The 13,975-nt window shown below is 53.0% G+C and overlaps 4 protein-coding genes and 1 pseudogene across 4 annotated transcripts; 3 read left to right on the top strand and 2 right to left on the bottom strand.

Annotated features, from left to right (window-relative positions):
* Positions 1-1,143: 1,143 nt before the first annotated feature.
* Positions 1,144-2,464, top strand: SAPIO_CDS3127 (uncharacterized protein; the record flags this gene model as incomplete). Its single annotated transcript, XM_016785989.1, has 4 exons — positions 1,144-1,354; positions 1,607-1,802; positions 1,873-1,882; positions 2,078-2,464. The coding sequence occupies 4 exons, from the start codon at positions 1,144-1,146 to the stop codon at positions 2,462-2,464; spliced, it is 804 nt and encodes a 267-aa protein (XP_016643995.1).
* Positions 2,465-3,772: 1,308 nt separating this feature from the next.
* On the top strand, positions 3,773-5,149 carry SAPIO_CDS3126 (putative trans-sulfuration enzyme; the record flags this gene model as incomplete). Its single annotated transcript, XM_016785988.1, has 2 exons — positions 3,773-3,997; positions 4,103-5,149. The coding sequence occupies 2 exons, from the start codon at positions 3,773-3,775 to the stop codon at positions 5,147-5,149; spliced, it is 1,272 nt and encodes a 423-aa protein (XP_016643994.1).
* A 284-nt stretch (positions 5,150-5,433) lies between these two features.
* Positions 5,434-8,259, bottom strand: SAPIO_CDS3125 (annotated as a pseudogene; the record flags this gene model as incomplete).
* Positions 8,260-8,791: 532 nt separating this feature from the next.
* On the top strand, positions 8,792-10,498 carry SAPIO_CDS3124 (putative WD repeat-containing protein C17D11.16; the record flags this gene model as incomplete). The annotated part of the gene is made up of 2 exons (XM_016785987.1): positions 8,792-9,039; positions 9,106-10,498. 2 exons carry the CDS (start codon positions 8,792-8,794, stop codon positions 10,496-10,498), a joined length of 1,641 nt encoding a protein of 546 aa, XP_016643993.1.
* A 1,960-nt stretch (positions 10,499-12,458) lies between these two features.
* Positions 12,459-12,817, bottom strand: SAPIO_CDS3123 (uncharacterized protein; the record flags this gene model as incomplete). Its single annotated transcript, XM_016785986.1, has 2 exons — positions 12,459-12,490; positions 12,595-12,817. 2 exons carry the CDS (start codon positions 12,815-12,817, stop codon positions 12,459-12,461), a joined length of 255 nt encoding a protein of 84 aa, XP_016643992.1.
* Between the last annotated feature and the right edge of the window lie 1,158 nt (positions 12,818-13,975).

Below are 13,975 nucleotides of genomic sequence, written 5' to 3'. Positions count from 1 at the left end.
ACCGTCGACTGTCGACTAACAAGACTGGATGAGTGTGTAAGTAGAAGTGTAGGTAGAAAGAGTATATATGTAACAATATTTAATCCCTTTCTTCTGTGGATTCCGAGGGACATTTCTAGAGTACTTCGATCTGGAAATGGATTGCAAAAAATGGAATCGAAAGAACAGGACTCGAAGCTTGGTGAACTTTGTTGCCATCAGCCAGGACTAACCGATCCGAGGCATTGGATCTCAATCGTAAATTTATAGGGGCTTGCCATTGCCACCAAGGCGCCCGAAGCCTTTAATTCTTTAATCAAGTTCAATGAAATGAACCGATCCAAGAACACTAGATCCAGCAAATCAGGAGGGTGAAACTTAATTGGAACGAACTTGACCCTTTTCAGAAGCCAGCGCCGGGACCCTTTCAGCAATGTTGGGCTCAGACGCTCAGACAGGGAAGGCCATGAACTCTATCCCGCTGCATCCGTACTTTGATGGTCTGGTCGAAATTGATGGTGGAAGTCGATTGATCCGCTAGCATTGGGATCCAGCACGGTCAGAGGAGGCATTGAGCAAGGCATTTTGGGGTGAGCGTAGGCCATGGAGTGGTTGCACGAGGTTATATGTGGCACGCTTAAGTCCGCTGGATTTAAGGATTTGATTTGATCAGTTGATTTCTCGTCGCGATCAATCAATCAAGTCTCACATCATTGGTATCACACGAAGCACCACTTTTCAATTTGGACCCCTGATCTGATGATGGAAGACACCAAAGTTGCTCTCACCTCCCGAGTCTAGGAGATTGATCGCTCTAGAACTGTACCCCATTAACCCGTTGTCAGTGGGTCAGGCCAGCCACTGAGCTGCGAAGTCGTGTACCGAACCACAGGTCCTTTGGTAGACCGGACGGATCGATCCATTGATTCTTGTTCCATTGATCCAGCCAGTCCAGTCCAGTCTTGTCCCTTGGCAGACGCCCCAGAAAGACGTCAGTAATCGCTTGAATAACCCACTTCCGCTATAACACCATCATTCCATAATACCTGCCCAGATCCCCCCCTTGTCCGATTGGATTTCATCCGATCTTCCCATTGCCAGCATCTGCTCCATTTCGCGCACCTGATCTTGATCTCTCCTCTACTTTCTCAGTCTATATTCAATATGCCTCTTAGGAATCCCTTTGGCAGACGCTCCAACACGAGCGTCGCTCTCGTCCAGGACGAAAACCTGCCACCCTCCGACCCGAATGCTCGCAATGGCAATGGCGCCTCCAACCCACCCAAGTTCGAGCGTGTCGACACCGTCGGGTCCAAGGCTTCGTCGATCCTGAGCATCAAGACCCCGCGCGACACCGGCGAGTACAAGATGAGTGGTTAGTATCTCGATCTCTAGTCCTCTCGTTCTCGTTCCCTTCTCCTCTTAGTGCCATCTACACTATTATTCCTCGTCCGGTCGCACGGGACAGGCTTCCCCGCCTTTTGGGAAGGGCATGGGGCAGCGGGCAGTGTTGAAAGCCCCGCCACTAGATCAGGAACAGCCATCGTCACACCTTCAATTGCCCAGTTCGATCCTTTGTTCGTTGTCGCACTGCTAATCTTCAGCCGTCGCCCGCCTTGCTGTTCAGTCGTCAACGATAGTGGCGTATACCTCCCGGTACGTGACGAAACTACTGTCAAACCTCTTGTCATCAAGGAATATGTTATGCTATATGCTACGCAAGTCGAACTAATCACTCTACTCGGCCCTGCTCTAGCCGTCGCCCACGGAGAATCCGGAGAGGAGTCCTTGGTCGAGACGCTATCATGCCTCCCGGACGTCATGTGAGATATCGAATAGCAACGGAGACATTGAGGCTTTTTCGATCTCTCGAGAGTCATTCGACTCGTACAGACGGTCATTTGTAAGTCCTTTCCTGTCTAGTCGCCTGCATCCTGCACCTGTGTCTGCACCTACCCTGCAGCTGCACACTGTCAATCCACCCTCCACACACTGAGCATCCCCCAGCTCCATCCCTGATGAAGATTGTTGTGGCCCGAGACTACTTCGTACAAAACTATTGAGGCCACTAGCCCAACACTGAACTTTTCTTCCACAGGACATCTGCGCCAAGTCCCCCATCGTGAACCAAATCCCCGCCCGCCAGAGTCTCGACTCCGCCCGTCTTCCCCACCCACCCCGCTCCTCGCTTTCAGGTCGCAATCGCAATGGTGGCGCGAGGCAACCAGCGACCGAGGAAGAGTCGGACGCCTCCTTCGAGGACGTACGCCTCGACGATCCGGCGGCGTCGCAGCATCCTGCATCATCGAAGCGCCGTGGCCTCTTCGGCATGTTTTCCGAGAACCAGGAGCCCGGAACGACCGCGCAGCCCACCGTTTCGCGATTCCTGCCGGGAAGGAGGAGGCGGGGCCATAGCGGACAGGGGGCCGAGTTGGGAAGTATGGAGAGGCCCGGGTCCCGGGGGGGGATAGAGCAGGTGGCTTGAGAGGATGCGCCGACTCTAGTGTTCTAGTTCTCTGGTACTCTGTTTCAGGGCCACTTCTCCATCCTCTTTTGTTGGTACTCTTTTCTTCCACCTTTTCTCGTCCTTTTTCCCATGTTATTTTTTATTATTATTATCACCTTTCACGGCCAAGGATAGATATGCTTGGATGGCTTCTCTTGTTTACGACAGATAATGGTCCGATTGAGGGTTTGCAGGATCAGTCTGGTGTTGGAGAGAGTCTTAGTTTTGGCCTGAATAGGTCCATTGCAGTGTGAGGAAATCACGGGGCGTGGGTATACGAATACAATGTTATGAGATCAGTGTTCCATCACTCTTTCATCAGGCAAGGCAGGGTTGGGTCAGTTCAGGCGTCGAGCGAGGCTCAAGACAGGGTGCGGCTCCGCATCTTCCGACAAACACAATACGGACTCGCGGCTTTTTTTAGAGGAATCAGGAGACGCCGGAGGCTTGGAAATATCCAGTGTATACAGTATATAATGTTAATGAGTTATTGATGTCGAAATTGAAATTCATCCGGCGGCCATAAATAAAAGAAAATACTCGTCAAGAAATCCGAGTTAAAAATGGACCAGTCCTGTTGTTCCGTTCGTGTGCTGGCGTGGAGTTCTCCGATTTCCGGCATTGGATACCGATGTAATCCGGAGGGCGTTCGGCGTCCACTCACCACGCCCACGGTGCCACGGTGCCACGCCTTTCCCAGCTGCATTTGCACCTGAACCTGTAGTGTACTTTGCGCTTGTCTTTGGCCCTGGCACTAGTACGTAGATTAGCGCGCCATCGATTCGTTCCGGCTTTCAGTTTAGGCCGAGTCGGAGCCACGTCAAAACTCACCGCCGTCACACTTCCTTGAGAAAGACAAGGATCAAACGGCAAACCAAAGAATGGCGACATCACACGTTCCCCACCTTAAATTCTTATCGCTCCAAGTCCAGGTCCGTTGAGAAGATACGTGGAGAACACACATTCAGACACACATATATCTGTCCATCCCCGACCCAAAGAATCCAAAGGATTTCAATGTTCCTACTTTGACCAATTGCCCGTTATTGGTACCGAATCCGCACCGTCGTTGTCGGCTAAGACGAAATCGCAAAGTGCATCTCCGCGGGGAGCCATCTTGAACCTCTCATCTCAAGCGTGCGGTTCCATTCGATCCGATATAGGAATCTCGACTCACCTCACTTCTTTTTTCGTTTTCTTTTTCCTTCTTCCTTCGTACGAAGAAAACTGGGAACAACGCGCACCGATTTCTTCCTTCCGCAAACACTGCAAGATTGACACCGAACCATGACTGCCACGGAGAACGGCAATGGCGCAGCGGGTGGCGCCTCGAACGGCTCCTCGAACAGGGCGCAAACCGGCGGCGTACACGATCTTGCACTCGCCTCGTTAGCCATCCACGCCGATGATGGTTTTAGCATCCACCGCGCTGTGGCGCCCGCGATGCATGTGTCCACGACGTATCGATACTCGAGGAATCCGGAAGACCTGATCCCCATGGAGAACATTGATGTCCGTCTCTCTTTTCATCCACTGCATCCATTGACCCAATCAATCCCCAATCGCGCATAGGTGAAAAGAGGAACCTCACTAACAGGGAAACTGACATGTATACAGCCTAACGCCCCCGCCGACTCCCACATGTACTCCCGCCTCTCCTCGCCCAACATCTCCCGCCTCGAAACCCTTCTAACAGCCATCCTCCACGGCCCCTCACTTACCTACTCCTCCGGCCTCTCCGCCTTCCACGCCATGATCGTCCACCTCAACCCGCGCCGCGTCGCCATAGGCGAAGGCTACCACGGCTGCCACGGCGTCCTCAAGATCCTAACCCGCCTCACGGGCCTCGAAGTCCTGCCTCTCGACTGCCCCGCCTCCGACCTCGGACCCGGCGACATCATCCACGTCGAGACGCCTCTCAACCCCACGGGCGAAGCGCGCGATCTGGAATTCTACTCCCGCAAGGCCAAGGAAGTCGGCGCCTACCTTACCGTCGACGCCACCTTTGCGCCCCCGCCCCTGCAGGACCCGTTCCTGCATGGCGCAGATATCGTCATGCATAGCGGCACCAAGTATTTCGGTGGCCACTCCGATCTCCTTTGCGGTGTGCTCGCCGTGAACCCTAAGCGCGCTGCTGAAGAAGGCTGGGACTCGGCCCTCCTCGCCGATCGCGTCTTCCTGGGCTCCGTCATGGGCAACTTCGAAGGCTGGCTTGGCCTCCGAAGCCTGCGCACCCTCGAACTCCGCGTCGAGCGCCAGAGCGCCAACGCCACGAACCTCGTCGCCTGGCTCGCCGCCCAAGTCGCCGACGAGTCCACCACGGCGTCTAAGCTCGTCGAGCGCGTCCAGCACGCGAGTCTACAGAAGGAAGCTAGCGAGAAGGGCTCCTGGCTGAGGAAGCAGATGCCTCGCGGCTTCGGCCCCGTCTTCTCCATCTGGCTGCGCGAGGAGGGCGACGCTAGGGCGCTGCCGAGCACGTTGCGCTTGTTCCACCATGCTACGAGTCTTGGGGGTGTGGAGAGCTTGATTGAGTGGCGCGCTATGACGGACGCGACGGTTGATAGGAGGTTGTTGAGGGTGAGTGTGGGGGTTGAGTCTTGGGAGGATTTGAGGGATGATTTGAACGCTGGGTTCGAGGCCCTTTTGGCGAAGAAGAAGGCTTAGTTCAACTGATAAGTGCAAGTCGAAAGGGAAAGAGAGAGAAAAAGAGAAAAAGAAAAAGAAAGATCAGAGAGCCAAAGCAATCCATATGCAGAGACCGAATCATGAATGATAGACACAAGACTAATAGATACATAAACATTTATATCTTCTATCATGAGCCTTGATGCTTTCCCAGGTACCCTCGTACGCCAATTGCCCCCAACGCATGTAGATAGATCCAAGAAGTCGGTTGTCCCCCGGTCTTTCAGTATGTTTTACAAAACAGTTCACACGAAATGCTCGCTTCAATACGGCCTGAATCCACCCTTCTTCCTCACAACCTTCCGCACAGCGCCTCGCTGAACAATCTTCCGGTCCTCCCCACCGCCGCCACCCGATCTCCCCGTCTTCCTCTTCGGGCCGTCACCGCCATCTCCGTCCTCGGCCCACCGCTTATCCCCGGTCCGCCGCTCCTCTGCTTCCTCGGCGCGTCTCTTATCCTCGGCCATCTTGGCCTCGATCTCCATCTTCCTATTAAACTCCGTCTCGATCATCTTCTTCTGCGCCGCCGAGTATCCCTTTTCTTTAATCGAATAAAACACACCGCCCAGGTCAGCGAGCCAGTGCGGATCCACTGCGGTGACCGTCGACACGTACACCTTCGCTGTGAGGATAAGTTCGTGGTAAACGATGTAATCGGGCGGGTGACTCGCGTACAGAGAGCTTGTCGGGTGGAGCTGCACGGCAATGTTCGTGCGCAGATTGATGTACTCGCCCGAACCCTTGTACTTGGCCGCCTGGTGGTAGTAGCCCGAGCAGATGCACTTGCGGATGATGTCCCAGTCCGTGCCACAACTCGTGAGCTCCATCTTCTGCATGTTCATGATGTCGACAAGCTGCTCACGGATCTCCTTGGCTCGTCGCAGCGACTTGCCATGGAGGAAGTGCTTCACGCACCATCCGTCCGAGTACCGGTTCGACTTCCACGCCGAGTAGACCTGGAGGTACGTGAGGTGGTCCGACTCGTGCACCCAGAACTTCTCGCGCTGCGCGTCGGCTTCCTCCTGCCTTTCCTTGGGCCGGTAGAAAACGTTGGGGACAGATAGCATGGAGACGATAGTAATCATCTCCTCGCTGCATCCGTACTCGACCGACGTGATCAGCAGTTTCGAAAGCGATGGCTCCATGGGAAACGCGCTCATCTTGCGTCCGAGTTCGGTGAGGTCTCCGAGATTGTCCAAAGCTCCAAGCGCCCACAAGTCGTACATGGATGTGGTCATGGTGTCCTGCGGGGGAGGATCCATAAAATCAAAGTCTAGAAGATCCCTCACCCCGAGCGACTTGAGCATGAGCACGGTGTTGCTCAAGTTCGTCCTTTGGATTTCGGGAATTGTCTGCAGGTAGAGCTCCTCCTTGAACGACTTTTCAGTAAATAGGTGGTATGCCTTGCCGGGTCCTGTTCGGCCGGCACGGCCAGCTCTTTGCGACGCGTTGGCCTGCGAGATAGGTGTAATTTGGAGGGTATCCATGCCGATCTTGGGATTGTACACCTTGAGCTTGGAGAACCCTGCATCGACGACGTACTTGATACCATCGACTGTCAAACTGGTTTCTGCGATGTTCGTCGCCACGATACACTTGCGCACTCCCGGCGGCGCTCGATCGAAGATCTTAGCCTGCAGGTCTGCAGGCATCTGACTGTAGATGGGCAGGATGCTCAGCTTTGGCGGATCGTTCAACGCGTCTAGCCTCTTTTGTACCAGTTCGCAAGTGACCTCGATATCTTCCTGTCCAGTCATGAAGACGAGAATATCTCCCGCATCCTGCGACACGTGGATGCTCAGCACCTGCTGCACCGCCTGGTCCACATAATCTTCGACGGGGGATTTGTGGAACATGATATCGACGGGGAAAGTTCGTCCGGGAATGAAGAACTCGGGCGCACCTCCAAAGAAGTCAGAAAAGCGCTTCGAGTTCATGGTGGCAGATGTTACGATGAGTTTCAAGTCCCGTCGGCGTTGAAGGATCTTCTTGAACAGTCCCAGGAGGATGTCGGTGTTCAAAGCTCTCTCGTGAGCCTCGTCCATGATGATGCATGAGTATTTGTCAAGTTGCGAATCGGCCATTGATTCTCTCAGCAAGATACCGTCGGTTAAATACTTGATGATCGTGTCTTTGCTCGTACAATCCTCGAAACGGATGGCATAGCCGACAGTAGAGCCCAGGGGCACCTCCATCTCCTCGCTCACACGCTTAGCAACACTCATCGCTGCCACACGTCTGGGCTGAGTGCAACCAATCATTCCGTATTGGCCATAGCCCTCTTCGTAAAGATATTGCGTGAGCTGCGTAGTCTTTCCAGAGCCGGTCTCGCCAACCACAATGACGACCTGGTTCTCGCGGATGACCCGTAAAATATCTTCCCTCACCGAGAAGGCGGGCAGAAATTCTCGCTGTTCCCTCAGCGTCTTCGACTGACTAAAACTGCTGGCCCCGCTCTTAGTCTTGTCATCCTTCGTCCTCATGCTGACCCTGACCTTCTTGCTATCCTGCCCCGTTCCACCAACCATGGCGTTATCGGCGTCATCATCCTCATCCCTGACACCCATCACTTTTCCAAGCATAGTGCCCGCCATACTTGTCGCTTGTTGCGCCTGCCGTTGTCGTTCCCGTTGCTGCCTCGCCTCCCTAACAACCTTGCTTCCCTTCCGGCTGGCAACAGCCATGTGGCCCTGAGGATCGCGGATCGCCGACACAGGTTCCTGTTGCCGTGTGAAAATAGTCTTTCCCTCCAAGAACGGCGGCCGTAATTCGTGCGTTAATAGGTGTACTCGTGTAGTATCCTCGTCGTCGAAATCCGCAGCCCAGTCCCGTCTTTGCGCCACTCCGGACACGACCATCCGGTTCATCTCCCACGCTTCATTATCCCTCTGGCGCTGCTCCCTCTGTGCATCAAAACGCCCCGTAGTCTTTTGCGCCCGCGCCGAGGCTTCCTGCGCTTTGAATTCCCACGATGTCTCATCATATGAGCCGAAAGGGTTGTAGAAGTCGTCACCTAACGCATGCCCACCACCATCATCTCCGCCGTACCAATCCCGATCAAGAGCCTGGTCATCTTGATCTTCTTGCATGTTGATGGGCGTCGTTTCGCGTCGCAAGCTGTCCCTTGGGGTCTCATCGCCCCTGCCTTGGAATCTTCGAGATGACGCGCTCTCGGATCTGTTTTGCCCCCGCCTCGCGCCGCCGTATCGAGGCTTGGGCTTATACCCAGAATACTCAGTATCGTCCATTTTTATCCAGAATTCCTCCTTCCACGCGATTTTGTGTGCGTTTTGATTTTCTTGTGAAGGGACGGAGATCTAGATGAGGCGCCACAGTCACCGATGCCCAACATTTGAGGTCGAGTGTGAAGCGCGTTGTCACGTGTGAGCCGGTGGCAACAGCTGCTTTAACGACACTAGCGCTTAGCTTGAACCCACCACCTTAGCTTATCGCTGATAAGATAAACCCCACCTTGAATTTTTTTTTTTTTTCCCCTGTGATTTTTTTTTTGTTAGGTGCTTCGGGCGCAAAATGCAACGAACCGCTCGAGGTTCACAAGACTAAAATTTCCCCAATAATATCTGGCCGCAAAACCGCCCACACACCTCGCCCGGATCAAATATGTCTATGATCACGGCGGCCCAGTGGGTTCCGCGCGGAGTCGCGGCACCCTTCCCCGCGAAGTACAATTTTGACGAGGCCGAATTCGAGAGGATAGCGGAGTTGGCCAAGCTCCAGCTCGACGATGCGAATGAAGACCTCGAGGAGGCTCAAAATGCTGAAGACGAGGTAGAGACATCACAGAATGGTTCGGGTGAAGCGGAGGGAAAGAAGAAGAAGAAACCCAAGAAGGAGGAGATGCAAGATGAGTAGGTTTTCTTAGGGCGAGGCCGAACCAGTATACGATTCCAAGTTGCTAACTGAGGATTGAACAGCCTTGCGCTAGATGACGACCTCAAAGAATACGATCTCGAGAACTACGACAACGATGACGAAGAGGGCGCCCCGTCGGGCCAGCCCCTCGCCATGTTTGGGAACATTAAATCACTTACATACTACGAGTCCAACAAAGATGACCCTTATATCCAGCTACCAGAGAATGAGGAGGAGGACGAGGATAGGGAGGACCTCCAGATCTTGGCGACGGATAATCTTTTACTCGCGGCCAAGGTCGAAGATGATCTCGCTCATCTCGTAGTACACGTCTACGAAGATAACGAAAGCAACCTATACGTGCATCACGACATCATGCTCCCCGCGATCCCGCTGTGTGTAGAGTGGCTCGATATCCCCGTGCAAAAGGAGGGCGTCGACAAGGAATCGAGGGCCAATTTCGTCGCCATAGGTACAATGGATCCTGACATCGAGATTTGGGATCTCGACACCATCGACAGCATTTACCCCAACGCGGTCCTTGGCCAAGGCGCGAATGCCGAAGGTGTGAAGGAGAAGAAAAAGAAGAAGAAAAAGTCGAAAAAGGCCAACGACGAGTACCATGTCGACGCCGTCCTCTCTCTGGCTGCTAACAGGAAGCACCGCAACCTACTAGCCTCCGCATCGGCCGACAAGACCATCAAGCTCTGGGATCTCCACACGACAAAGTGCGCCAAGTCTTACTCTTACCACACGGATAAGGTGTGCTCAGTAGCATGGCACCCGGTCGAGTCGACGGTGCTACTCAGCGGAAGCTATGACAGGACTGTTGTCGCGGCCGATATGAGGGCGCCAGATGCTCAAGTGCCCCGGTGGGGAGTGGAGAGCGACGTAGAGAACGTACGGTGGGATCCTCATAACCAAAACAACTTCTTCGTCTCAACGGAGAACGGCATGATTCACTACCACGATATCCGGAATGCGCCGGCGAACCCCACAGCGACAAAGCCTGTTTGGACACTTCAGGCGCACGACGAGTCAGTTTCGGCCTTTGACATCAACAGCGTAATTCCAGGGTTCATGGCCACAGGATCGTCCGACAAGACGGTCAAGATTTGGAACATCCAACCCACGGGACCGAGCATGGTGGTGTCGAGGAACCTGGACGTCGGGAAAGTGTTTTCCGCGACGTTTGCACCTGATCCCGAGGTGGCGTTCAGGCTTGCGGTGGCTGGTAGTCGCGGTACTATACACGTATGGGACACGAGCACGAATGCGGCTGTAAGGAAAGCCTTTGCTGGCAGGGTTCCGGATGTGCCGGTTGGCGAGGAGGATAGACTTGTCGGTGTGGAGGAGGAGAGCAGCGAATCAAGTGAGGGAGAGGATGAGGAGGGCGATTATGATGACGACGATGACGATGACGCTGTTAGCGGTGATGCTATGGATGAAGACTAGAGAATTGGATTTTTTTTTCCCTGACACCTTCTCCTAAGATACCGAGACAGTATCAGTCATGAACATAAAGAGAACACAAAGTGAATGGTGTCACAGCAGAAACTATGGTTTCCGGTTGCGTATGGGTGATACCGGGAGCGTTGCCGCCTGAGACGCAGATAAAAGTATCCGCGAATGCTAGGTTTGGTGTGAGGTTGGAGGGACACCACCACAAAGTGCGACTACTACATGAGGTCAAACTTGCACGAGAGTTGAGATTTGTCATACATGAGCAACGGTGATGATGCTTTTAGAGAGCTTAACTCTCGTACCTTCGTACTTATTCATATGTTGTAGTAAAATGAGAAAAAGAGAAAAAAAGAGAGGGGTGCCAGCGCCATTTGCGGAGTAAAAAAAAGAAACGAACTGTGCTTCGAACTGGACGTGACCGGGATCGAACCGGTGACCTTTTACAGACGCCATTGGAAAATTCCGATGTTGATGCGAAGCAAACGCGATACCACTACGCCACACGCCCTGTTGCTTGTGATGACCGACCCGCCTTACCTTTGGTCATGGCTTGGGTGCGAATCAACCAAACCAAATGCAACATTTCGCGCAAACCCTTCTTTGGCCCTACGATAAAATTTTGGATTGGTCCTCTGATGTCATCAGGGTCCCTTTACGTTATCCCTTACAACGTAAAACAGAAGAAGTTCTGAGTCGAAAACTCAAAAAGTAAGACAAGGAGCGGTGCGGGTTCTTACTCACAACCGAAAAACCATTTTACCTCTTTGAGGAAGGCGAGAAGGTTTATCGGCAGGAGGACCATCCGCGTGTCATTCATCTAGCAAGCTCTCGGTCACCGATTATCCAAACCTTTCCCAAAACCGGGTTCCGCCTCCAATGCTCAAAGCTCTCCCCGGTTCGCGACCTTCAGGACTGTCTTCTTCTTTTGCCCTCTTTCTTTTTTTTTTTTTTTTTTTTTTTTTTTTTTTTCATTTCTACTAGTTTTTGTGAAGGGCACTTTCTCTCTCTTCGTTGACAGCGCACTGTCCGCCGCGTGGATCACGAAATCATCTAGAACAATTCTGAGCCGTGGATCACAATGCGGATACCGGACTATTGTTGGATCTGGTCTCGCCTCATTCGCAGGGGTGGCGTCCGAAACAGTAAACGCCAATGTCTAGGACAAACTCGGACGGAGGTGGCGTAAGCCAAAGACAGTAACGGATGGGGCGCCAGTAGCTGCACTCAGGAGTGCCCAGTGACCATCCAGGATCGCCCGTGGGCGGCGGTGGGCTTACGCAGGCACACAGGCACCGCACCAATCGTGTAGCCCTAGCGCTCCTGAAACGCCGACCCACATTTCCCAGAAACATCGAAGAACATGGCCAATCAAATGCTGTTCAAGAGTGACAAAAGCCCCACACACGTTACATCCACAGGCACCAAAATGATATTACAGTGTTGGTGAATAAGCACTGTACATACAAAGTATCCTACCTCTTGGGCACTCGTCCGAAGTCCAGGCGAAGGACGAAGGACGAAGAACTAGTTGGGACCACCGGTGATCATTTTTGGGCTCCATGTTTGGATCCCAAGTGAGACCAGAGCTTTCACCGGCAAAAGAGGCCCAAACCTGGATGGGACGAAGGATAAATGGAGATCCCTTGGTTTGCTTTTCCAATAACGTCTTCGCATGAGTGGCGAAGGAGAAAAGCAGCGAAGCAGGGACTTTTTCATGTCAGATGATAACGTTATTACCATTGGAATGTGAAAAGAGCAGAGGGGAGGAGGCACACCAGCACACCAAGCGCTCGAGAGATAAACCGGAATCCAGTGTTTGACTGGCTTGAGTACGCTAGTGTCAGTCTTTTGCGCTTCTGTTGGTAAATCTCTATTACTGGTCCATAACTGGTCGTGGCCGTTCTCTCGGTCCCAGACACCGCCTGGCTGTTTGACTAACATCAATTCTACCCTAATCCTCCGCCGAGTTCTCAGTGGAGTGTACTGAGTACACGCCCACGTACAGTATTAGCTCGAGACACTTGGCCCTTGGTGGAGCGCTACCGACCTTGTGGGCTTCCTTGCTGTGCTGTCTGAGTTGTACTTACAGGCATTGATCTGCTGGTCGCTGCGGTGCGGGATGAGGTACCGGCGCGAGCCTTGGAACCATGCGCTGATCCTCTTTCCATCAAGGCGCTTCAGGTAATTAGCCGTACCGCTGCAAAGCCGAACTTCCTTCCTGCCGATATCGAAACACTCGTAGATACCTGGATTGCAAGCGAAATACTTCCGGGTTTTCACTCTGATGATCAAGTTGACGAGTTGAATCATTGATGCGATCGGGACCATATGGTGAACTTTACACTATTCTCGCCCCATTCTGTGCTGTCCAACGACTGAATTTCGCGCATGCGACTGACCCTTGAGCTAGTACGAAATAGTGTAAATTGCTGCAGGAGGATGAGAGAGCCCCGTTTTGACATGGAAATCGGGCGACAGTGGTGACAGCAAAGAAGATGTGGGAAGAACCCTGGAGACTCTGGCCGGGGTGGGCGGGGGGATGGGCACTACGATTGGACGATGGGGAACCAGATGTTCGACCAACTCAGGGGACAAGGGAGCCAAGCTAGAGCATGGGCGAATAATAATCGCCGGACCAACTCGAGAGAAAAATCGGGGACAGGGGACTTGTGACTTGGAAAAGCAAAGGAACTGAGGGGAGATGCCGACTCATGCAGTAGAGTGGACAAGATGCTACGTATGAGTACAGTATGTAGGGAGGGACAGCAAACTAATCGGCCAATGTACCTCACAGACGATGTTGAGTGCGTAAAGTACTTGCATGCCCAACATCAACGTTTCCTTCGAAGAGGCAGAGGAAAAATAAAGCCCAAAGTGCCTTTAATCCCTCTGCAACCCTCCCATCTCCGCCCTTTCCTCTCCTTTTCATGTTCAATCGTCGAACTCCAGATCCTCCCGTGATCGATTACTTTCGTTCCTCGAAGGCCTGCCTTTGGACCTCAAGCCTTACGCTCCTTCAGACTCGCTTCTTCTTCGCTCCTTGTTCTTTGTTCACTTTCTCGCTGGTCCGGAAAGATACATGCCCTGTCGACACTTTCAAGGAGCGACCTGGACAAACTCTCGCCAGCCAGCGACATAGCGACACAGCTTAGAGACTCACACTCATTGTCCAACAAGTCGGGGAACAACCCTCGGCTACAGTAACACTTGTCACGCTCATTCCTGACGAACCTCACCCGTCTTTTTTGAGAAAAGGACGGCTTCACTTGCCACAATCCAGTGTTTTCTGCACTCCGGGTACGACTTCATTGCACGCGCCTTGACGGTTTGAAGAGTCGCGTCCCTGGTTGAGCTCCTTTCATTTATTACTTCGTATTCTCACGAGGACCGGATTCCTAAACGGAAAGCAACTCTGCGCAGTTCATTCTCTTATTCTTCAACTTTTTTTCTTCTTCCATTCATTCCTGG

Source organism: Scedosporium apiospermum (genome assembly GCF_000732125.1).
Source record: "Scedosporium apiospermum strain IHEM 14462 chromosome Unknown SEQ_SAPIO_0088, whole genome shotgun sequence".
Taxonomy (NCBI): domain Eukaryota; kingdom Fungi; phylum Ascomycota; class Sordariomycetes; order Microascales; family Microascaceae; genus Scedosporium; species Scedosporium apiospermum.
This window is presented reverse-complemented; position numbering and strand designations above follow the sequence as displayed.